At 41.2% G+C, this 23708-nt stretch overlaps 3 protein-coding genes across 10 annotated transcripts in view; all 3 read left to right on the top strand.

Moving 5' to 3' along the window:
• LOC117579629 overlaps nucleotides 1-3166 on the top strand; it is a 57360-nt gene extending 54194 nt beyond the window's left edge. Inside the window, exon 14 of the mRNA XM_034265595.1 lies at nucleotides 163-3166. Coding sequence (XP_034121486.1) covers nucleotides 163-494 — 332 coding nt within the window. The 3' untranslated portion in view covers nucleotides 495-3166. The remainder of the gene's footprint in view (nucleotides 1-162) is intronic.
• Nucleotides 3167-6059: 2893 nt separating this feature from the next.
• LOC117579631 (heparan sulfate 2-O-sulfotransferase pipe-like) overlaps nucleotides 6060-23708 on the top strand; it is a 36228-nt gene continuing 18579 nt past the window's right edge. The window contains exon 1 of one of the 8 annotated variants that reach the window (XM_034265598.1): nucleotides 6060-6417. In XM_034265598.1, the coding sequence (XP_034121489.1) occupies nucleotides 6329-6417 (89 nt within the window). In that variant the 5' untranslated portion in view covers nucleotides 6060-6328. The remainder of the gene's footprint in view (nucleotides 6418-23708) is intronic. The other 7 variants (XM_034265600.1, XM_034265605.1, XM_034265599.1 and 4 more) reach the window with 7 other exon arrangements.
• The window catches only part of LOC117579635 (lysophospholipid acyltransferase 5), a 64950-nt gene continuing 53071 nt past the window's right edge, over nucleotides 11830-23708 (top strand). The window contains exons 1-2 of the mRNA XM_034265610.1: nucleotides 11830-11839; nucleotides 17140-17143. The gene's annotated coding sequence lies outside the window, so the exon portion shown is untranslated. The remainder of the gene's footprint in view (nucleotides 11840-17139; nucleotides 17144-23708) is intronic.

Here is a 23708-nt window from a genome sequence, read left to right as displayed (position 1 = left end):
CACTCAAGTGACACTGCATTCAATTTGTAACCTTAGAGAAGACACCTCTTGACGCTCCCAGTCCCCAATCCCCTTGCCATTCCCGTTCCCCATACACTTTCTGTTTTTCAATCAACTTCGGTTTCAGACTGCAACTCTCTCCCTCTCTGTCCGTGCTTACAGGTCATCACAACTGCCCCAGCGGCTTCGATGAATCGGAGGAGGAATGCGGCACAGCCCGCAAGCTGCTGGAGTTGCCTGGCGGCGTCTTTGCCGCTCTGGGATGCATCGCTGCCGCTTTGACCGCATGCCTAATCTTCTGCATGTTCGGACTGATGCGAAAACGGAAAAAGAGCGTGGTGCAGAAGGGTGGTGGTGTGGGGGGCGTTGGAGGCGTGGGCGGGGGCATTGGCTTCATGAATGGCGCCAGCAATGGGAATGTATCCGCCGCAAGCATCGGCACTTTGAAGAAGGACTTCAAGAAGGAGGCGCTGTTCATCGATCCGGCCTCCTGACACGGGCACCAGCCGGTCGAGTACATACATGTGGATCGGGAGACCACCGTGTGATATGTTGCCGCCGGCTGTGGCCTGCCCTACGATGAGCACCTAGAGCTGGGAATGGAGATGGAAATGGCCTGACGTAGCGATCAGCAGGGTTCTCCCCTCGACACAGTTCAGGGTCTGGCCTGGAGATTTTAAAGCTATTGAAAATGACGATGAAGGTATGTGAATGAAATGGGGAAGCGTCAACACAATATAAATCTAAATTGTAAGTCGATACAATTTTCTAAACGCTTCTGGAAGAGTAACCAATCGAGTAGAAACGAGTGCGAGTGTGAATGGTGCATAGTCATAGGGACAGTCGATCAGCCGATCGATCTTCTGTTTGTATAGATTTTGTGTTATTCTAACTGTTTTGTTTTTTGTTCTACACGTCTGTATATATTTTGGGTATTTTTTATTTAGTTCGGGATAGCAGTCATGGAAAGATTTCTGTGGATTTTTGTAAAAATTAGGGACAGTGATATTCAAATCTATGGGGAAAGCAAAGTGTATTTTCTTTAAAACAATTTCGAATACGAGGAAAGAATTTAAGAGACTTTTTCATGAGGTGTATGGAACTATTCTCATAATTTCTTCAATATTATAAAAAGCAGCTTCTTGCCTTCGCATATTATCTGTTCATTTGAGTTATCTTTCATTTTTTAAGACTATGTAGACGCATCAACAACACCAAAAAGCAAGAAAAAAAACTATTGTAAATTAGGTACCTTTAATAAAGTTAGTTCGGATAGACAGCAAATAAATCGAGGGCGGATAGTAGATGAAGCCTTTGGCCTAGGTATTTACCATATAGCACATAGCACACCCATTCAACGGAAGTTAAGTAAGCAAATACATTAAGGAACTAAGTAAATGCAAGAAGATCAGAAAACTACAATGAAATTGTATAGAAAAGAGCAACTCAAAGAGCAGATCCCTAGGCATGTACTCTTTAGGGCCGCTCTGGCAAATAACTTCTAAGGAAAAACTAGCATAAAAGAGCTAACAGCATTTGGAGCAGAAATATTGGATAGTAGGTGGGGGAAGTCTCGACAGTGTTGTGATCCAAGGCATGCACATACTGAACTATGTTTAAACACACAACCAAATCGCAGCATTTACATGGTACTACATGGTCATGATTCGATTTGAAATACATGTATAGGGTATTAGCTAGTACTATACAATGTATGTATATGTAGAAGTCAGAACTTTTGGGTTTTTTATCGTAAAGCACAGCACACTCTCACACACAAATAATGCAGAGAACATCACTTAGTGGTTTATTAAACATACAATATACAATCGTATGAGAAATAAAATTGTTTATAACGATTAAAGTAGAGCTCGATAAAATCAGAGAAAATGTTCACTTCTTCAACTTAATCAAGAGAACTGCCAGAATATTCTATAAGAAAATGCAAAAACCAATTCGCATATTTATGTAAATATATTTAACAGGCGATTATTTTTCAGGATCAAGTTCTCATTTTTAAATTCCAAAATGTTTGTAGCTGCAATAAATCATATTCCTAACTTAACAACAAAAAATAGAATAAAATAAAGTAAATTATAGCAAACAAAAAAAAGAGAATGCAAGCCCTAGCATTTAAGTCATGCCATGGCCCATAACCCATTTAAACAATCAAACTTTTGGCAGTTGATAGGATTAAGCAAATACCAAAATAAAAAATAAAAAAGGAAAAGCATAAAAAGAAGACAAAAGTACTTTATTTTATAGACACTAAAACTAGGTAAATGCAAGAAAACAAAAGCTAAATAATATTAATACCTTCTGGTGGTCTGCGATGAGAATTTTAAAATGAACCAGCCCCTGCCATATGCAGACAGAATCCATTAAAATTGCAACTTCCATAATACATATACATATATATAATTTAGTCGGCATTAAAAAACGGAAAAAGAGTCAATATATACACGAATTAAATCAAATATTTTCAGTTGCATTTTTTGATAGCAAATAACCTAAATATTTATAGCCGAAAAAAGGAATGAATAATAAAAATAAAAAAGGAAGAACAGACAGAACGATGCGCACTTTTTACGATTTTATGACAAAAAATAAAGAGTTATTATTTGCCCAACACACCCACAACCTAACATACATATAGGAGGATATTTTACACATACATTTGTACTATAAGAGACAAAATAATAATGAAATATACTATATACATATATGAGTATATGCATACATAAAATGGCATGATAAATTGTCAACAAAAATTAATATGTAGCTTTAAGAGCAGCGCCCAAGCTGTTACTATTTCCTTGGCCACCATTGTCGTCATACACATCATCTCAAACATCAGTTCGGGGTTCAGTTCCTTCTCTCAATCAAACCAAACTATGGAAATTTCTGTGCCAACTGTGTTTAAAGTGAAGAATTCGAAGATAAAAAATATGACAGCGCATAAAACACTCACAACATGTAATTTATTTGAAATGTTCGAAAATAAAGTGGAAAAAATACGATTGCAGAGAGAGAATGATGGCGGAGGAAAACAAAAAGGAAAAGTGTGTGAGATGGTAAATAATAATAAAAATACAGACAGCTGTGTAAATAGTCGAAACGCGTACACACTACGCATATTTAATTAAAAAACAAAAAGAAAACAAAAAACTACACAAATAGATAAAGAAAAACACAAACGGGAAAGGGAAGAGCAGAGAACTCTCTCGAAATTTCATTTCTACTATTTTTCGGTTTTTTTTGGTCATATATTTTCCTCAGTTTGCATTTCGATTTATGGAGTAAAGTAAGTTTCACTTGTATGATAAAAAATAAAACTAAACCAAACATTTATATAGAGAATATTATACGTATATGAAAAGGAAAACCCTAAAATAATGACGCACTGAATCAAATAGATGAAACGAGTATTTAAAAACCATGACAATTAAAACAAAAAAGAACTTTAAACAAAACCAAAAATTTAAAAAATACACAAACTGACTTTATTTATGGCTCGAAATTGTAGAGCGGGGCTGCGCCATGTTACGGACCGTGCCGGTCCACGGTTCCGTGTGACGCTTGGGGGGAAACCCGTAAGCCAAAACTACGGCAAACTCAAATCGTTCCACAAATAGCTGGCAGCCAAGTAGGCCACAGATTTTGATTGCCCGCATCCGGGGCAAGTGGACATCCCGTAACCTCGACATCCTGCACATCGAACAAAATGGTGTTAAAGCCAAAGCCGCTTCAATGCGACTCCTATGCTGGATGCTGAACGCCTTCGGGCATGGGTGGTTGGCTCTATGTTCTACTACGGTTCGGATTTGGGGGTTGAGGTTGAATTGGCTTCTCCCATGGCCCGCATAAAACATAAGCCACCAAGCGGCATGTTGTGTGCTCTGTTCAGAGTACGACTATATGTACTGCTACTCTCCTAGTGCACCTTTTGACCTCTCATTCGGCCTCTCGGTGCTGTGACTCAGTTTATTGCCGCTAGTTGTGTTGCTGGCCACTGGACCTGGTCGAAACAGCGTTGATAAGCGACGAAAAGCCGGTAACCTGTCAACGAGGCGGGTAAAAAGAGTTGCCACGAATTGCTTTCAAAAGTAGAAGAGTTTGGGCAAAGAAAGTAGTAGGTGTAGAGGTTGAAAAGGATTCTCTAAAACGAAAAGGAAGGAACTTTTATATTCATATAAGTATCATTACAGTAATAAACAATAGCTTTCCAGCTGCATCTCTGTACTTTTCTAACCACCCTCGTTGTATGCACACACGCATAGCCTCCCCCACACATGCACCCGCACACACACACACATATGGGCATATTTGTATTCGTATTTGCACCTAGGGCCAATTGAAGTTGTTTACAATCGAGTTGGCAGCTCAGCAAAACTGCCACACGCAGCGGCAGTTTTGTTCCCCACACACAATTCCCGCTTTCAGCAACGAAAAAAAAAACAACAAGCAGCACTTGGCAGCAGAAAAAAAAGCATAAAACATACTCGGCACCAGCAGGCAACAACCAGAAGAACACAAACAAAAACCTAAGGTGAGTTACAGTTGTCGGACCTCGAAACCCAAACTGTCATCAGGGGGGGCAGGGCATGTCACCATCTCGAGCTCCATCTGGTTAGGCAATGGACATGTGGTCACAAAGCCCCAGATGATTTGTCTAAATCATCCGCTGCGCAGGGCCACTGGAATTCTTGTTTATGCAAATGACTTATCATCTGCTCGGTAAATATATTTCTCCACTCATTTCTCTTTCCTTCTTGGTGCTACTTGCAAAAACTTTCAATTATTGCCATCCATATATTATAGCCAGTTGCCGGTCGGTGGCTTTTTTTCCCATTTCATTTTATTTTTTGTTATTTAACTTTTTCTTTAGTTTTATGTTGACGCTGGCACTTTTTGGTTTTTTGCCTTTGTTATCGAGAAATTTACACGAATTTTCAGCTTGTTGAAAAAATCGCAAAAAATTATATAGTCTAAACAATCAGCTTTTTTGTTGCCGAACAAAAGTGTGGATCTAGGCAGATAGTTGTGGGTCTGGGCACAGCCGTCAGACGCCATTTGGTGGACAAGTCAGCTACAGTCTGCTGCGGAAGTATATGTTTATGGTGTACAAAAGGTGACTCAACTTTTATTTGATGTATAATTTGTTCTTAATGAACTCTCGTTCATTAGCATTGAAGTTAAATGTCATAAGTATAGTTTTCATCACACCACACACCAAGTGTGTCTGAGTACTTCTTTCGCCCACTGTTGCCACCAAGTGCCTCTAAGCCAATGAGGGTCAATGAGCTTTGCGGACAGCAAGTGCGGAGGCTAAGAGAACAGAGATTCTATAGATCCAAACTAACACTGCGCCAAAATTATACAAAAATCCAGAATAAAACAGGCAGGCTAATGAATGATGGAGAAGACCAAAAGAATCGAGAAGAACCTATAATTTATGCACGAGCGCCAAAAACTAATCGATGGAAATTACGAAACCGGGAAGGTCAGCTTTTCGACCGCTTATTAATAGGGGGACACTGAAGTTCAAAGGTAAACCTGTTCCTGCAGCTCTTCCAGCCAGAAATGTTCTTGCTGCCAACGTGGTGGAGTTCTCATAGTTTTAGTTATTTTTTGGGCAAAAGAATATTGAGGTTGGCCAACTGTTTCAACAGGTTATGCATTGCGCACCGGAGGATATTTGAACAGTTGCCTGAATGCTGTTCCCTACGGACAATAAATGTATCTCACAGACACAAAGTGTTTCAATATGAACGACCTAAATAAATATGTGTGTATGTCTAACTAGATTAATGTCAGACTGGTAATATAAAAATGTTACCACAAACAAATGGACCACAGTCACGTCCCATAATATTCGGTGCGGCTTTGGCCAAAGAGCGAAAGATCGGCCCAAAAGAGAGTTCACGGAAGATCTGGCCAAGAGAGCCAAGCCGCAAAAGAAAATGGTAAAAGCAACACACACACACACCAACAATAACAACAATGAACGGTAAAAACGTAAGCGTTAAGCGGCCGACGCTCGTGCGCCGTCGCCGTCGACTCAAAGTTGGCCAAAAAGGCGGCCAAGTGCCCCAAGGAACACTCAGTCAAGCCGCGAACGTTGTGAGCTCCAGACGTCTGTGTCTCTCGTTGCTCTTCAAACACTTGGAGCCGCATGCCCCAAAATTGAATATATTTACCACTAAAGTGAAGTGCTGTCCGAAAGTTCTCAGACAAACATAATCCATAGAGAAAGAATCTTGGAAGATCATCCGTGATCTGACTAACGCGTGTGTGTCTATCCCTTTGCGAGTGTATTCCGAGTTGAATGTCTCTGGGCGCCGATCGTTCGTACAAAATGAAGCTGCGCGATGTGGAAAATGCCTTCAAATATCGCCGTATACCGTATCCCAAGCGGTAAGTGATCCAAGCGAGAGATTTCATTCTTTCTTTACACCCCAGAATGTATCTACTCGTAAAGTTTGTTACAAAGAGGAAATGCAATTGAGTTCCAGTTTCAGTTTAATTGAAAACCGGTCATAATTGCCTATTGAATGAATCGAGTACTCGTACGTACGTTGGTGGCTGGATGGATATCTTGGTGGCTTGTCTTGGCTGCTTCGTACATGAAGAAGAAATCTTCGAAGAGATCCAAGTTTTGCTCTCGATTAACTTTCCGTTTTCGCAGCTGCCGTTTTGGTCAGCTAAAAGTGAAAGACAATTCAGGGTCAGCGGAGTTAGATGTAATTGAAGAAAAACACAGAAAAAACTGAAACTTTTTCGTTAAATTTTAAGTGCTCCAACGGCAGCAAAATAATTGCAGATATTTCTATTAATCTAGCCGGTGCTGCTGCTACCTTTTTTTATTTCAATTATTGCTCTACTTTAAATGCTACAATCTTTGTACATTTTTGTGGAGCTCAATTCTTCTCATAACTCATTTGGTGTAGCACCTTGGGGCCGCCGGCACACAAAGATGAAAAGAAACACCAAAGAAAAAGAAGGAACACCACAAAAAAGAAAAAACTTCAACTCAACTTCAACTATTTCAAGTAGCCAAAAGACCAGAGCCGTCTCCCGCTCTTGGCCAACATTTTTGTACTGTTTGTTCTGGCCTTTTACAGAACTCAGGCAACGTCAGTTCGGTTAAGTTCGGATCGGCTTGTGGCCCGTTGGACTGACTGACTGACTGACCGACTGTCCACTCATTAGCTGCTGATGGTCGACGGACGCCCCGACTGTTTTGACCATTCAGAGGTGTTTGGGCCACAGATCTGAGCCACTGCGTCCGATATTGTGCAATGTTTGTGTGGCCCAAAAAAGCGAAACTGTTGCAACGAGTGCGTCGAGATGTGTACTAATGATACGCTGAATATACACATGTTATGGGCTAATTGGCTACAGGGAAAACATTTTCATAAAGGGTGTGAGCATTTACCTTTCATTAACTCAAACCTAAATGGAGTATTTGAAAACTTTTGTCTATAGACAAAAATCTTGAAAAATTATGAAATGAGAGTGGGAAAAATTTAATTAAGTCTCTCGTATCACATGCACGGACATATTCCGCATGGGTATTTTTGGTTAATTATTTAAAGAACAAATTAATATAGTAGTTAATGTATGAATTACTGGCATTAATTAAATGTCTGATTTATGGTCAAACATGTGCTTTGTGTACTTAATTCACGCAGTTGCATTAATTTCACGCTTATTTTGACACTTTCCTGCAGCTGCAAACTCTCAGTGCTCAGTGATTGGTGCGTTGGTCAGTCAGTCCCTCAATCAGGCTGGCAGTCAGTCAATCAATCAATCAATCAATGGGCAAACATTTATTTTTTGCAACTGCCCAAAGAACACATTTTTTTTTATAATTGCCACTGCAATTTAGCGAAAAGACAATCTTATTGTTTGTAAAACAAAATTGTGCAAATATTTAAATATTGATATGTGATTTTCGCAAGGGGAAAACATGAAAATTCTCAAACAACATTGGTGCATGTAGCTGTTGACGTTATTTACACAACTCTTTTGTGCATGCACCAATTGATATTAATTAATTTAATTAATTGGCGCGGCTTAAATAACTGCCGGACAGATGTTGGGCAGCTTCATTAACACGCGATAAAACGAGAGTTCAAAGCAGTTGAAGCCCAAATATGATTTTGAAAATTCAATAATTATTGAATCTAATATGGTTATGCCATCAGCTTTACTTTCGCATGAATTAGCATATATTATGCATGTTTTCCAATTTTGTTTTCCCTATGGATTAGGGCTTACCTCATAAGCGTTTTACTTTTATTTTCATTGCAACTTGGAGCGTGACTTAAAATAGTTAGAACCGAGGGAACGTCACAAAAGCGGGTCAAGAGAGCTCGAGCTCTCTCTCTCTCTCTCTCTCTCTCAGTCTCTGTCTCCAAGCCGAGCTTATAGAAAAACCAAGAGAGTTTGTTTGGGGCTTGCTCTTCACATTCTCTTCTTCATTATTTTCTTTCTTGCTCCAAGCCACAGACATGCACTGACACATTCACACACTTGTAATTGCATCCATGCCATTTGTTGTTTTTATTTAGCATTTTGTTTGATTTTATTTGCCACCACTGTGCATGTACAGTGTACATATGTACATATGTATGTACATGTGTTTATTGTACAGCTTTTCACGCTGCTGGCTAGCAATGGGAAAGCTAATTATTTCAGCATGAGTACGAGTATGGCGGGTGGCTGAAGAAAATTGAAGAAAAGTCAATCTCTCACCGCGAGGCAATCAACGCTTTTGTTCATCAATTTGCCACAGATCGTGTATGTTTCAAGAATAGTGGGAGATCCCTAGCATGTTGCTTGATTGCAAAAAGAGAGAGCCGCACTGCTGGTACCCTATATTTGAATTAGTGATTAAATAGTTGTGGAAGCATAGGACTGATCTCAGTCGCCACATGAGTGCGAGAGTGGCAAACAAACAATAGGCAAAATGAAATTAAAGTATTTATTTCTGCTAAAAAACATTATAAACTTTATGTAGAGCAAACAAAGGCAACATTTAGCTATCTTTGCACCCGCACTTTACACAATTTTTGCTGCATTTTCGCACCTTACCCGCATGATCGGCAGTGAAACTCCCTTTCTGCTCTCACCGTATCTCCCTACATGTACCATTTCCAAAATTCGCACGCAACTTTTGGCAAGTGAAAGCCCACAAAAGTGTTTACATTTACACACATATGTCTATGTGTATGTATATGTAGTACATCATAACAATTTATGACCGCAGCCGTTTAGCACCTCTTGGTCCAGATGACTAACAGCTTTACCAGCCAGACCAATTTCAATTCCATTCCAACAAACGCCCACGGCCAAACAGAGTTACTTGTAGCCTATAACCATATGACAATTATTAGTGGATCATAAAACGAAAACTTTGGTTATGCCTGTGTGGACGCCAAAAACAACGCCTCCTCCCATAACCCAGTCCAGGTCCCAGAGTTATGGTGTCCCCCCAACGGGCAGACATTATGCAAAACGCTCAAATGTCGACCTGGGACAAGATACACCGAAAAATTCGCATTATTTTTAGCTTAGCATAGACAGTGGTCTATAATGAAAGGCAAAAGCTGATTAACACAATCATGTGAAAAATGTGCAACACTTTTTTGGCTAATAATAAAACAAGTGAAAAACTAAACTTCCACACAGAGACGAAGACAGATGGAAACTATGAATAAAGCTTTCACTTTATGTACAGATATGGGCTTTGAAGCGAAATGGGCGTGGCCAGTAATGCGTAACAGCACCGCGATAATGATGAGGATCATGATGACAATGATGAATATTTTTTCCTTTGGCCAGTTACAAATTTGTCGAGACAAAAGTGCAAATTGCTCGACGGAAGGTGAAGCTGAACGGATGAACGTGGAACTAGATCAAGGGGTTCGGGTTCAAAGTCGTTGACAAAATTCGTTTAAAGTGGAGTTGTCATGAAGTAAAACTCAAGGTTTTATGGTGCAGGGAAATAGGGAAATATAAGGGCATTTTCAAGTTCAATGGAAATGGCTAGGGCTCTATTTTATTGTCAGTAAATTTCGCTGTAAGTGTTTCTGCAACAGGGTCAAAATACGCATCTGAAGCAGACACATTTGCCACAACTGCAGTTTGGTAAATATTTGTTGCACACTTTACACAACTTGCACACAAAATATTTAAACAAAAATTAGATTCTTCACTTAACCCAATATCCGCTTTTCAAACAAAAAACCGTAACATTTAGCGTAATATTTCGTGTTTCTGGCACTTAAAGTGTTACTCAAACTGTTTTTCGTCATATATGTTTAAATTTGGAGAGCACAGAGATTTGCTTTCAGATTTTGCATTAAGATTTAAGGCAATTCTTTTGCCCATTCTCATTTCCTGTTTCTCTGTGGGTAAAAATTATCCATGCTAATTAATCTTTTGACTGTCATAATGGGCCCTCCCGCTCCACGCAATGTATGTATTTTTGCACTTCCTAACCAAACTCCAGACTTTCATTTAAAAAGATCTTTATGCAACATTGTACACACACACACTAGACAAAACACGCTGTCGAAAAAAAAATCAAAAAAAAAAAACAGAAGACATAACGTTTCCATTTTCGTTTTCCCGAAACATTTGAAGATGTTTGTCTGCTGTTTTTCGTACTTTCTCATAAAATTTGATTGTTTTTGATCAAATATGCATGCAAAATGCTATAAATAAGAAAGAAGACGAACGACGACAAAAAAACACAAACAAAAGAGAAGTAAAAATTGCGTTTGCTCGTTTGTACGAGTACGGCTACGCGAATAAATGTTTGCGAGTGTTTTTTAAAGTTTTCCAAATGCAGACGAACGCAAATTTAAATTTAATTTCTTCTCTGCTGCTCTCTCACACATAGCGAAAGTGAGGCTTCCCTGGGTAGTCTCCTACTGGGGCTTCTTCTTCAGTATGTAAATCACTTTTACAAAAACAACACAAAAACATTCACATAAAAACTGCCAGAGATTTATGGGCGCCGGCTACTTAGGCGAGCAGAATATCTGATGTCGCTGGGAGACCGTGGAGCGTGGGACATGACAAGTCTGGGATGCCGAAAGTGCTCTCCAGGTGGGTGGCGGAGCCCCATTAGAAGTGATTCCCATTGTAGGGAGAAAGCATATTTCGTATCAATTGGTCTACAATTAGCACTGCGAATCTTTGATGGATTTGTGTATTTTCACTTTTGTTTGCCATCCAAGCATTCAGTGCGCTTTAGCCAACGTTTGCTTACCCGCCTTTTCGCAGTTCCACTCCCTTGCACTTGAGATGCCAAAAACCGGAGCTCGAACACCATAAAAGGCCTTTTCATCAAGTCGGAAAAAACAGTCTTACAAACTAGAAAAGACTGCAATAAACCAGTTTGATATTTAGTCTTTGAGTTGGCAAATATTGGCCAAGACCGAAACAAATGCACTTTCAAATGCAAGCAGCCCAAAGCCGAGTAGTCGTGCCAATGCCGACTACGCCTCGGACAGATACAGATACAAAGACTCGTGCTTGTACTCGTACTGGTAGATCTAGAGTGGTCTAAAAACCGACCCCCAACAATGGACCCGGGCCGAAATTGAAATTGTAACAAAATGCTCACGACAAATATGCGGTTTCTGTCTGCCTGGCCTACAAGTTTTTCCTCAATTTTTTTCCGCCTATACTGCCTCTCTGCCACTGCCAATCTTTCTGTGGCGCCTTTGGCTGTGCCACTCCAAAAGCTGCCTCATGACGTAATGACCACATGAACCAGGCGCCCGACCAAGTCATGTGGCTGAGAGCTGTTAACTCTTTGGCCGCAACCACAACGGAAAAGCGGTCCACAGCTCGAGGACGATCCCGGCGAGCTTTACTATAATTAAATTTGGTTTTAATTGCACTCACTGCGGGCTTTTAATTGCCATCGGCATGACAAGTATGCGAGGTACCTCATACAAATCTTAAGTGAATTTGCTTAGAGTGGACATTCCACATTTGAATGGGGCTCCAGATTAGAGCGTTTATAGGCCACAAGTAATACGGGTAAGGCTCAAATATCTTGGCAAATCCCTCTCGCAGCTTCCACTGCCCATCAACCATTTGACAATCTCCTCTTACGAATAATTTCTATATCTATTTCGAACAATCATCTCATTTAACTCATTTTGGCTCCATTAAAGCTGGAATTTGATTGCCTTCAAAAGAGTTAGCCAAGCCGTGTCGAATCCATTGTGAATCCAGCGCTGTGAAAGAAAGTAAATTCGATCAAGTTGCTCCCTAATGAACACCCTCCCCCAAGTAGGATGCCAAGACGTTGCCACGCCTCCCAACGCCCCAGCCCGCTGGTACATTTACTTGGAGTTTTTTTATGGTGAAAGGAGAAGCAGGTTCGTTGGCAAATCAAAATTGATTTTAATGATGCCCTCGCCCCAGTACCGTATCGGTTATCGACATGTTCAAACATCATGTACGTAAATCATAAATCTTCCTATCATCTCTTTTTGTTGCCAGCCAGCCAGGCAGCAGGGCTGGAAAGGCATGTATTGGATAGGGGGATGGGAGCGTGAGGGCTAGGGGAAGATTTGTGCCCCCCACGTGCTGTGATGCCCTCCTTCTTGGGGCCAAATTTCAACTCCGATGAGGAATGACTGTCAGGTGCGGGTAACGTGTCGAAGATGACCGCCTCGCATAGACCACCAGCTGTGCGTGGACTTTCGGCTGCAACTGTTTTAGAGTCTTGAACAAATGTTTGGACATTAGGTGGAGCTCTGGTCTGGTGGCAGGTGCAGCCTGCTGGTTACATTGTACACACATATGTATTTATGTATGTACGTACCCCCAATGAACTGCCTTTCACTAAACAAAAGCCAATAAGAGACTACATACAACGTTGGAAAGGTCTGAGTCTGAGTCTTTGTCGAGTATTTGCTTGGCCAACACACAATATTTTGTTTGTCTGTTTGCCCATTGCATTTTGATGGGTCCGATAATGGCAGCTTTAACATAATCCCCCCCACCAGCCCACTGTATCTCGTATCTTTTTAATTAAGCAAATGTTTTCGAGGGGATTTTTAGTTTTTATTAGATTGAACAGCACAATCTATTAATTTGAAACATAATCAAACAGCACAAAAATGTTCTCTATAGATAGTTTTAGGAGTTAGCTGCGTGTGAGAAAGTTTCCGCCACATCTTCGGATGAGAACACACGCAGCTATCGCTCGGGAAGCAACTTTTGCTATGTATCTCATGGGGCCGGAAACTTTTCTTGGTATTTACTCGAACTCTACCATATCCTTTCGCTATCCCACACGCCCTCATCCACCAATTAACATAAATGCAATAGCAAACACAGGAACAGCAAAAGTAGCAAAATACAAAAAAAAAAGAAGGAAAAGAAACCTGCAGAGAAAATTGAATTGCTTAATTAATTTAAGCAAACATTTTCGAAAACAAGCAGAGCTCCAAGTTCCCCTGCTCGAGAACACACAGACAAAGAGAGAAGAAAGACAAATAAAATTTGAAGTAAAATTTAATTTTAATGCAGCTTTAGTCTCGTTTAGTCTCTCGAAGAAGATGTCCCACAGGATGCATGCTCAGTAGATATATTTTTTCGACTCTTTGAGCAAGTTTTTCCCTCAGTCGCCGGTTAAACGAGTTGCCGACGAGACGATGGCGACCTACTTTGCAGACTAAGACTGGGACTGGGTCTCTGACTGAGACGGAGACTGGGACTGGGTGTTGTGACTGTGCCAGTGCCTGTTCCAGTGCCTGTGCCTGTGCCTGGGCGGTGGCAGAAACAGAAACAGCAACAGCAACAGCCAGCAGTGGCAGCTTCTGTCGTGGCGCCACTTTCTTTGGCGTCCAGTTGACTGGTTGACACCAATTTGAATGGTAAGTTTCGGTCTTGCAGGCTGGCTCCGCTCTTTTTTACATCACCAATGAGCAAAACCGATGTGGGTTCGTCATGTGAAAGTCGGGGAGTGATACAAATACTTGATATATGGTCTGCCCACCCGCTAAGGTGGGATAGATGGGATAATAGCTAGAGAGAGGGAGAGATCTACTCCTGAGGTGGTTTTGGCTTACGCAAATTGGCAAGTGACTTGAGGCCAAGCAAATTGCAGAGAGGATTTTTTCCTTGGGCTCCATCTTGTGTGCGAATATGCAAAGATTTCTCTGAGTGCATCGGCGACATCTACACGTATATTTATCCAATTTTATCTGAATATAAAGTGCTCTTCTTTGCATAACCCTTGATATTGACTTATTCCCTGTTGGTTGCTTGGTTGCTTGTCTGCATTGCAAATTAATCTTTATAATCCCTTTGTCAATATCAATTTACCAACTCTAAAGCCCTTAACAAATACTCCTTCAAGGTAAAAACAACAATGCAACATTCAGTTCTCTGAAGGAGTTCAAATTTCCAACCCAAGACACAATCCTCTAGGACGTCCCCCAGGAGCACCAGCGCCAGCACCAGAACCACCTGCCTCTCGCTATTTGGAGTCCATGCAGGCGTTAAATGAGAAGCGTTTGACAACGAAGTTGTAGCCTCCAGCCCCCAGAGCTGCTTCAGGTCCTGCTCCTGCTGTATTCCGTGTTTGGCGCGCTGTTGAGATCAGAAATTAGTGCGCCAAGTTGCTTGGCTTGGCCTCTGTACCCGCCCATATTCCTAGCCACCCACAGCCCACCACGCCCACACACGTGCACACACACTCAGAGTTATATTTTCACAGATACAGAGCAGGCAAAAATTAATTGCAATGCCGCAAATGACAGCGTCAAGTAGTAAAAGTAAGCACCGACCCGAAGGAGACGATAGGAGAAGAGTCAGACGGCAGAGCCCACCAAGTCGCAGGAGCAGAAGTTGAAGGCTGAATTTTTGGTGGCAAGCAACCGGATGTGGGCTGCTGCTGTAGAGGGCGTGTCACGTGCGCCAGTTGCAACAAGGAAGAGCTCGTTAAAGGAAACGACAACGATGGCGACAACAACAACAATCCTCTCGAGTTGTTCTGTTCTGTTGTTGAGTGCGTAAATTTTGTTGGTTGTTCCTGTTGTTGTGGACACAAAATGTTATTAGCATTCGCTGCAAGCTTCACGTTCTGGCACCCATTCAAATAAGTAAGGACCAAAAGATAGACTGAGAGATACACAGATAGGAATAGAGCAAAGGAACAGCAACCTCCTGCGAAATGTGGGGCTTTTAGCTTTTCCTGCAACTCTTTGGCACATTTTAAAGGTCCTGTCTTGTTTTCTGGCAAAACAGAGCATTTTTGTGGCTGACCCTGAAGGTAACCAGCAAATGCAATCTTTCTAAGACTTTTCGACTCAAACCTCGAGATTAAATGAATTTTATGCAGACCACAAATAGCACAAATTGATCATCTTTTGGCAGTACACGATTCGAGCATCATTACGTTGCCATTTGCAGCCCCTTTCCGCAGCTCTATAAGCTTCCTGATCTCATTGCCCATTATCGCAATTAAAATTATGAACCTTTGCAGTGAAATCGGCTGCCATAACAGTTAATTGTTTACAATTTGACCCACAAAAGCCATTTGGTACACCACACCACACAAAATCCAGGGCTATGCCACACATCAGCAACTCCAGCTGATGTATGGCCATGAGATATGAGATTCGTTAATTGTCGTGGAGCGGCGACAACCAACCAGCACAGAATTCTAGCCCCTTTGGCAAAACAAATGACAATTGGAGTGTGTTAATAGACTGACAGACAACATGTTGCAGGCAGCAGGCAGCAGGCAACATCTGCCTACCACAATCCGAATGAACCACAAAAAAGGAGAAGGGAAAAAGCAAGTCTTCATGAATTTGCAGTTACATTTTCTGCCACAAGTTGCCCCTAAACTTCGCTCCTTTCGCACATCCACAAATGTTTTGCGTACTTAGGACTTTTATGTGCAACCTGGTGGTAGATACACATACTCGTAGGTAGTCGTGAAAAGCCAGCACGTAGATTTTACAACTTAATTACAAGTCGCGTTAATCCAAGCCAAATGAAGCTTCACCTCACTCGTTCACTCCACATTTGACATGCACACGGAATGGGAATGGAAATGGCTGAAGGATGCCTAAATATAGTTGAGAGAATGGCACATGTTCTCCGAAAGTCGGTTAAATGACCTTCTAATTGGATGATTTATGCGAAACAGTTTTGGATTGAATTGTGAAGTATTTTCCTTTCCTTTCCCCAATAAATGTAAAACAATTTGAGCAAGAGAAACAGATTTATGGCCAAATCAAATTCAAATCCGAATGTGCCTTAAGGATGCATTCAACGAAAATCATTTGATTTTTAGTGCACTCTGTTTATGGCTTACATAAATCAACTAATAAAAATCTTTGAGACGTATGTATGTCCATCAAAAAGAAATGGCTAGTAAAAATAATTTATTATTTTAATTTGCCAAAGAGAACTCACAGATCAGATCACATTTCTCTGCAAAAACCACAAAATTATTCAATAACACTCACAGATATTTACCTCTAATATTTCTGCTACTTTTCGACGATTTTGTGGCAAGACAAAAATTGGCAAAAAACAAAAGAGAAAAATTGTCTTTGGCTTTGGATAATGATGATGGCGATAATGTTGTTGTTGGCCAAGATTGACACTTTTATTCAACGACCATGACTGTGACTGTGACTCTGACTTGGCCGCAGCTACAGCAACATCTACAACTCCATTTGCAAATACTTATGTATCTGTATAAATCTGTGTAGCTCCATGCATCGAGAGAGGAAAAGAAACAATTTGTCGCAGGGGGACACTGATTCGCAGCGGAGCGTTGCCGTTGCCGTTGCAGTTGCACGTTCCCTGGAAAACGCCGCACAATTTGCAATTGAAAGTTGAGTTGCTTTTTGTTTTCTGAACAATGAGAGAACCAACAACAACAAGAGCATACAAAAAACTAAGTCAAGTATTGATCAAATCGGACTTTCCCAGGCAGAAAATGACGACCGAAGCGGACAAGAGGTTCTTCTTTGGTTTTATTTCACTCGTTTCTTTTTTTTATGGGATCACGTTCTATAAGAAACGTGAAATATTTCCAACAAGCCGGCTGATGGATAGACGAATGTCATGAACAATCAGAGATGCATAGAGATGAAGTAAAATATTCACAAAGAGAGTGGCAGAGAGTGGAGAGAGGGCGAGATGCATGCTTGACTAACCAGCTGGCACGCTCGGTCCTGCACAGTCAAGTCTGTGCGTGTTAAACGCTACTATTACAAACCATATAAGACCTATCCTATGCTATGCTATCCCAACCTACGATATTACTGCTGATTGCTTCGAAAGCAAAGGCGTGAAAAGCCTTACATTCCCCAGGTCTGATGAGGGGCCACTGCCTGGACAGCATCTCTAACGCTCTCCAGGCACACTCGATTCCTCTTGGCTGTGTTTAACAGATTTGTTTGATTATCATTATTTTTATTCATTATGTTATTTTAGGTTTTTTTTTGTTTTGTTTTATGGTTCGGCACGCTTGAACTGTTAAAGTCATTAACTTGTATTTTGACCATGCAAGCCAAATATTATATTACACTTGAGCGTGCTGGCTGGCCGTTCAACGTACAGCAAAGAAATGTAAAATAGTTTATAATAATTTCGGACAATTCACCGTTCGTTTAATGGTTATTTTAACTTACATTTAGTATGTGGATTTTTATGCTGAACGCATTCAGAGTGGAGCAAATGCGTGGATAACATGAAAATTTTGCATGGAAAATTGGGAAGGCCTGAATCAACCTCCTTAGTTAATGCTTTCGAATAGTTGTAAAGGCACATCTTTAAATGTAATGAAATGCTTGTTGACACACAACAAATTATGCACTAATCGTTTATACCGAAGTTTACATCCCAAAATCTTATATAAAGTACATTAAAACCTCTTTAAAAATGAACAAAAAATTTAGTCAAAAACTGCATTGAAGTCGAAACAATTTTGCCGGACCTTCACTCTCTATTTAAACAATGTCTAAAGGCGACTTTTTTGGCTGGGGCTGGGCAGCCTGCACATTATTTTTTATTCCCTTTGCTTATTTACTTAAAATTTATAACAATTACTTTACCACAAAAACAGACTGCGCAGTGCGGTGCGGCAACAGAGAAATGAGAAAAACTGTTTTTTGATGAGTTTTTAAACGCTGACAGAGTCTTGTTATTAGAGCAAACAAACCACAAAAAATAACAGAAAAATGAGCAACAGCAAATGCAACAACAACAACGCAAATAGATGGTAAAATGTAGTTAAAAAAATGGCATAACATTTTTGATATTAAAATAAACACAGATCCAACCTGAAGCCAAGAAATTTGAGGTTGTTTTGATGCCCTCATTAGCAGAGGATATGCGGATTTTGGGCAGAGGTTTGCATGCCATTTCCACGACTCTGTGGATTATATACTCATTCTCGATATATTTAACTATATCATAAAGGTGTCAGCGTACACTAGAGTCTCTTAAACCGCGTCTGGGCCAACCCTCGACTTGCTGCTGCGTTGTTGTTGCTGTGCCTTCAATTAAATCATATGCCTGGGGCTTTGCAGCATAAAATTGTTATTGTTGGAGCTACTTATACAATACAATACAATATTTGCCGCCCACTGGCTTCTGCATACCTCCCCCTCGTCACTTTAGGTATCTGGATATATGGATGGGTACGTGCAAAACCGAAAACCGAAAACCGAAAACTGAAAACTCCAAAGAAAAACAATTGCATAAAAAATTCACATGGCTCGAATCGCATCGCGGGTCTCGTTCACTGTTCGTTCGCTGAGATTATACAACTTTCTAATCAAAACATAACTTTATTATTACTCCCGCCGATGTGCGAGTGTACTTTTTTGTGTGTGTGTTTTGCCTCGTCTTTTGTGTGCTGTCACTAAATTCAATTGCTCAATTGGCCTAATCAGCCGAAACAAAAAACTCTAATAATAGTTTCCATTTTGGGTCTCGTCTTGGGGGGACTTGACACAGCGTTTCCGGTAAGCACTTTCGTTCCAGACACTGTGCCAGAATGTAAGAGTCTTGCCCATAAGTGGGGCAGAGGCAAAGTAAACCCCAAAACATTTGAGAGAAGCACGTAGAACGTTTTAATTACAATTGGCCTAGTTTCGCTCTGGGCCAAGTTGAGTTGAGATTTTGACCGTAGCCGATGGGTATCTACGCCATGCCATGGAGCCTGCTATCAGATTTGAGTTAATAGTTTAATTGAAAGCCGAGCTGAGTATTGTCCGCATCGAATTCGGGGGAATTGTTGGCCAAGCCCTTTAAATATGTGATGAAATGCATTCTGGGGGTATTTCGCTTGGTTCCCACCACTTTGCTTAAACCTCAAACCAATTACTGTAGCAATTGAATCCCTTAGCAGTGCAACCAAAGTCTTGAAAGTATTATTAATTCTACTTATCGTACTTATACTTCCTCTCTCTCTCTCTCTCTGTGTCTCTGCTTGTCAATTCATTTCGCTTGCAGCATCTGCCACTTTTCTTTGCACGCACAGAGGTACAATCTCTGGAAAAACTCCATCAAATGACCCCAAATGTAGCCTTTCATTTCGGTTAGGCCTAACGGAACCCACAAGTCGACCTCATTGCACCTCTCACACGCTTTTCAAGCGACCTTACACAACCCCAAACCACTGCGGAAGGCCTCATTAACTGACCTTAGTTGACAATTTCGAATGGGCACCCGTAGCCGGACCAGCGAAAATTGCCTAATGAAGTGCCCACGGAACCTCACGGAACCAAGCGAAAGGCTTCCCTAAAAACAACAGAAAAAACTGTACGAAAAAATGGCTACGGCTAAAAGTTTGTTGAACTTTAGCAACGCCGCAACAATGCGAGAAAAAAATCAATTTCTTTGCATATTAAATCAGGCAACTCATTGTGTATGTGTGTGACCCGGGGCGAAACTAGTTATAAAAAAAGATCTGCCGACACGCCGGTCCAAGACTTTGGGTTATGTCATGGAGCCCAGGCCCGGCCAGACCAAGCGATGCTGAACAAAATGCTAATGATAGAAAAGAGAATAATTTCACAAAGTCAGGGGCAGAATTTCATGTTCCTCGCCGATCCCATCATGCCATTTTTATCTGCGATTCATGCGAGTTCTTTCAACTTGTTTATCCACTTCTAATGCCGCTGCCGGGGGGGCAAATCTATGACGAGTTCAAACACCTTTCGAAATCTGTCTAATGCGTGTATATTGATTGCAGAATTGAAGGGGGAACCGGAGTGTGGCTTCTCCCCATCCAAAAATAAGACTGATTGCGAAAGAAATCTTCATGTGTTGAACAATTTGTTGCGCCTGCTCACTGCCTGAAGTATGACTTGGAGTTGGAGCTGGAGCTGGAGCTGTAGCTGGAATTGAAGTTGCTTCATTGTATATCACTAAAGTACATTCCGTTTTGTCGTTTTTTGCTTATGGATTGCGCATTTTGCAATCTTCATTTCTAATGCCTCGAAACTGGCTGCAATTTTGTTGGCCGCATGCCGTTTTACTATTTGATTAGCTGGAAAATTTGCCATCGTTTAATTAAATTATGTTTGCAGTCGGTAGTCGGTAGTCGGTAGTCAGTGTTCGGTAGTTGGTGCCTACGTATGGGCATCCAAATGACACTGAGCGGAAATGGCGAGCAATTTGCATGCAACGTCAGGCAGTTTTATGTCGTTGCCATCACATTTCCCCCCAACATTGGTACAGATATCTATCATCCAACTCTGAACTCAAGTGAAAGGTGCGGCCTGTTGGCTAGTGTAGCATGTTTGGCGTAGAAAATGGGGCACTTGGACATTGAACTCGCTGCGATTATGGTAGAGCATGAACCGTGGTAGTAAATGTACAGTTACGGAGAGGATATTCTGTCTTTCTCTTTAAGATTCCTCCCGATCTTTGGCACGCACATTTCAATCACTCCGACAAAGCTGCAGCCAAATCGGACAGCTAGAATTATATATAGCCGGGCATCAACTACGCCCCTGTTGGAGGCAATCCACCAGCCATTACATCCACGATCTCCCAACCTCTAGATACACACACCCACACTTACCTAAGGGAAAAAGAACTCGTATCGCATACAGATACGCATTCGCCTAGTAGGAGAAGAGCCAGAAAAAAAAGCGCTAACGAACCGAGTATGGTTCGAGGTCCCTGGTCCTGGGTCCCTAATGGCCTGCACATGTGCTACGTGGCAGCAAACGAACTGCAATCGGAACGAAATCCAACAGACCCCCGCCCTGCTAACCCACCAAGGAGCCGCCTAGCCCATGTGTGGGGGCCAAGCCAAGCCAAATGTCCAAAAGAAATCGACGCAGTCACGTAAAATTATTTTAATAATCACATAACTTTCGGCATTTACACGACTGGCAGCGATCCGATGGGAGTAGCACCGAGAACCAAACAAAATGTCAATAAATTGCGTGCTTTCTGCAAACGAAAAGCAAAAGCAAAATAAAAGTAGAGCAAAGTTTTGTAAATGCACAAGACGAGGCCCAAGTTTGGGTGGCAACAGCGCTTAAGTGGGATTTGCAGGCCACTTTAGTATCAACTTTAACAATAAGATGGCCCAAAAAAAGAGGGCGCATTAATGCGAATCATCAGGGCCAACTAGAGACATTCACATGCACATAAGCCACAAACTTTTGGCGTCAACTGTGGGCTAATGAAATGAAGCCTCCCCCACAAAGACAACAGAAAAATAAACACCCGAACTCTAGCTAAGAAGTTGTGCCAAGTCCACACAGCAGGTGACCATCGTCCACCAGCGAAAGCGCCTTATGGCCAGGGCAGCCCCTGGTGACTGTTTCAGCAAACCAATCTGTGTATCTGGAAATGGCCAAGAGATACATTTCATGAAAGCCAAACCAGCTCGAGGTCTGTGATTTTGCTTAGACACAGACTGCCTCCATCTCCAACTCCAACTCAGACGCCAGTGCAGTCATTTGAAATAAATTACTCTCTGTGCACCTGATGACAAACTAAACAAGACCCGAACCAAGCTTAACTGAACTGTACCAAGAGACTGGGGGGAGCACTCTCCTACTCGTATTTGTGTTCCCTTCTATGGCCGCATTTATTGTCATTATTATTTTGATACCGTTTTTTAAGGCGCGTCCCGTCCGAGACTTCTCTTATATCTGGCCCGTAGATTTATGCCAACAAAAGCGAACAATAAAAAAATATTTATTCACATTTTTTCATCGTTTTTTGTTGCTTTTAATTTTGTTTCTTTCTTCTGCATTTTTTTCCCCGCTGTCCGGCTGGAGCTCTAGCTCGAGTTGGAGCTGTTGCAGAGCGGACAACGGACCACGGACAACAGACAGGGGACTGGGGACTGGGGACCGCGGACTGTGGACACCGGACAGCTGCATTAAAAAAGTTGCCAAAGAAAACAGTTTGCATTGCAATTTTTACTTGGTTTTATTTCTCATTTTTTGTTCCTTCTTTCATTTGGTTCTTTTTTCTTTTTCAATCGTTTTGTTTTCTTTCTATTTCTTTGTGCTTCTTTCGCTTTGTTTTGTTATCAACGTTGAGCAAATATCAAAATAGAAAAACCCAAAAAAGTACAAAAAAATAAAAAGTTATACCTATATAAACATACATACATATGTATGTATATCTATGTTTCGTTCAGAAATAGTGACCAGGACAGGGCGAAATGCGGGTTCCACAAAAGGTTGTCCGGTCTGTTGCAACTCGGTTAAGCCCTCCCGTGTGGCAGGCAAGTGGGTCATTGTTGCACGAGTAAGAGCAAGAGTGTGGTATGGCTTACCGACTCCAGGCCACAAGTAATGCCAAATCTGAATGCTAGGAATTCAATTATATACAAATATACAGAGAGAACAGAGAATGGAATGGAATGGGCTGAGAGGATTGAGTCAATGGAAAATATGAAATGCGTGGGACTTTAAGCTTTACTTCCTGTGTAGATTCCATAAATAAAATCTAAAGAGAATACAGATATTTCTCCGATAAACATTTATAGAAGCACTCCACAGACACTAATAATTTCTCATTTATTATTAAACAAATATTTAATTATAGTTTCTCATAGAAATGTTTGTATAATCAACACGTTATTGATGGTCATTTTCTCATCTTCTATGGTGATAATCATGGATATTTATTTACATAAAATACAGAAAACGACTCAGACTGCCCCTAATTTTCCGAGTTTATTCTCTAAACATTAAGCGCTAAAATTCCCCAATCCCTGAACTGTACCGCATCCATGGAGCTGGAACCTCCCCATGAACCCATCCCGCATTGTTTTGTTAATTTCTTTTATAATTTGTGCAGTCTCTCTCCCTATTCTGATGCATTTCTTGTGTACACTCGCCGATTTTTGCTTTGTTTCCTTTTGTTTTCTTCTGGCTTTTCACAACTTAATTAAATGTTGTCACAGCGCACACTTTGTAGTCGCCGTTGCCGTTGCCGCCCAGCGCCTGTCCCTTGCCCTCTCCCTGCTCCTAACCGACGGGCAGAAACGTTTTGGTCCCCCCATTCTGTTCCTGTTGCTCTCTGTGTGTGACAGCAATTCGAAGTGTAAATGAAATAATAGCTGCTAAAAACCAATTTGGCGTAAATTATAAACGCTTAATGGCCATTATAAATAGAATCTCTGTTACCATACCAGACACAGTTGCGACACAGCCTCC

This window comes from Drosophila guanche, unplaced genomic scaffold (assembly GCF_900245975.1).
Source record: "Drosophila guanche unplaced genomic scaffold, DGUA_6, whole genome shotgun sequence".
Taxonomy (NCBI): domain Eukaryota; kingdom Metazoa; phylum Arthropoda; class Insecta; order Diptera; family Drosophilidae; genus Drosophila; species Drosophila guanche.
Note: the sequence above shows the minus strand (reverse complement) of the source record. Positions and strands in the feature narration are given on the sequence as shown.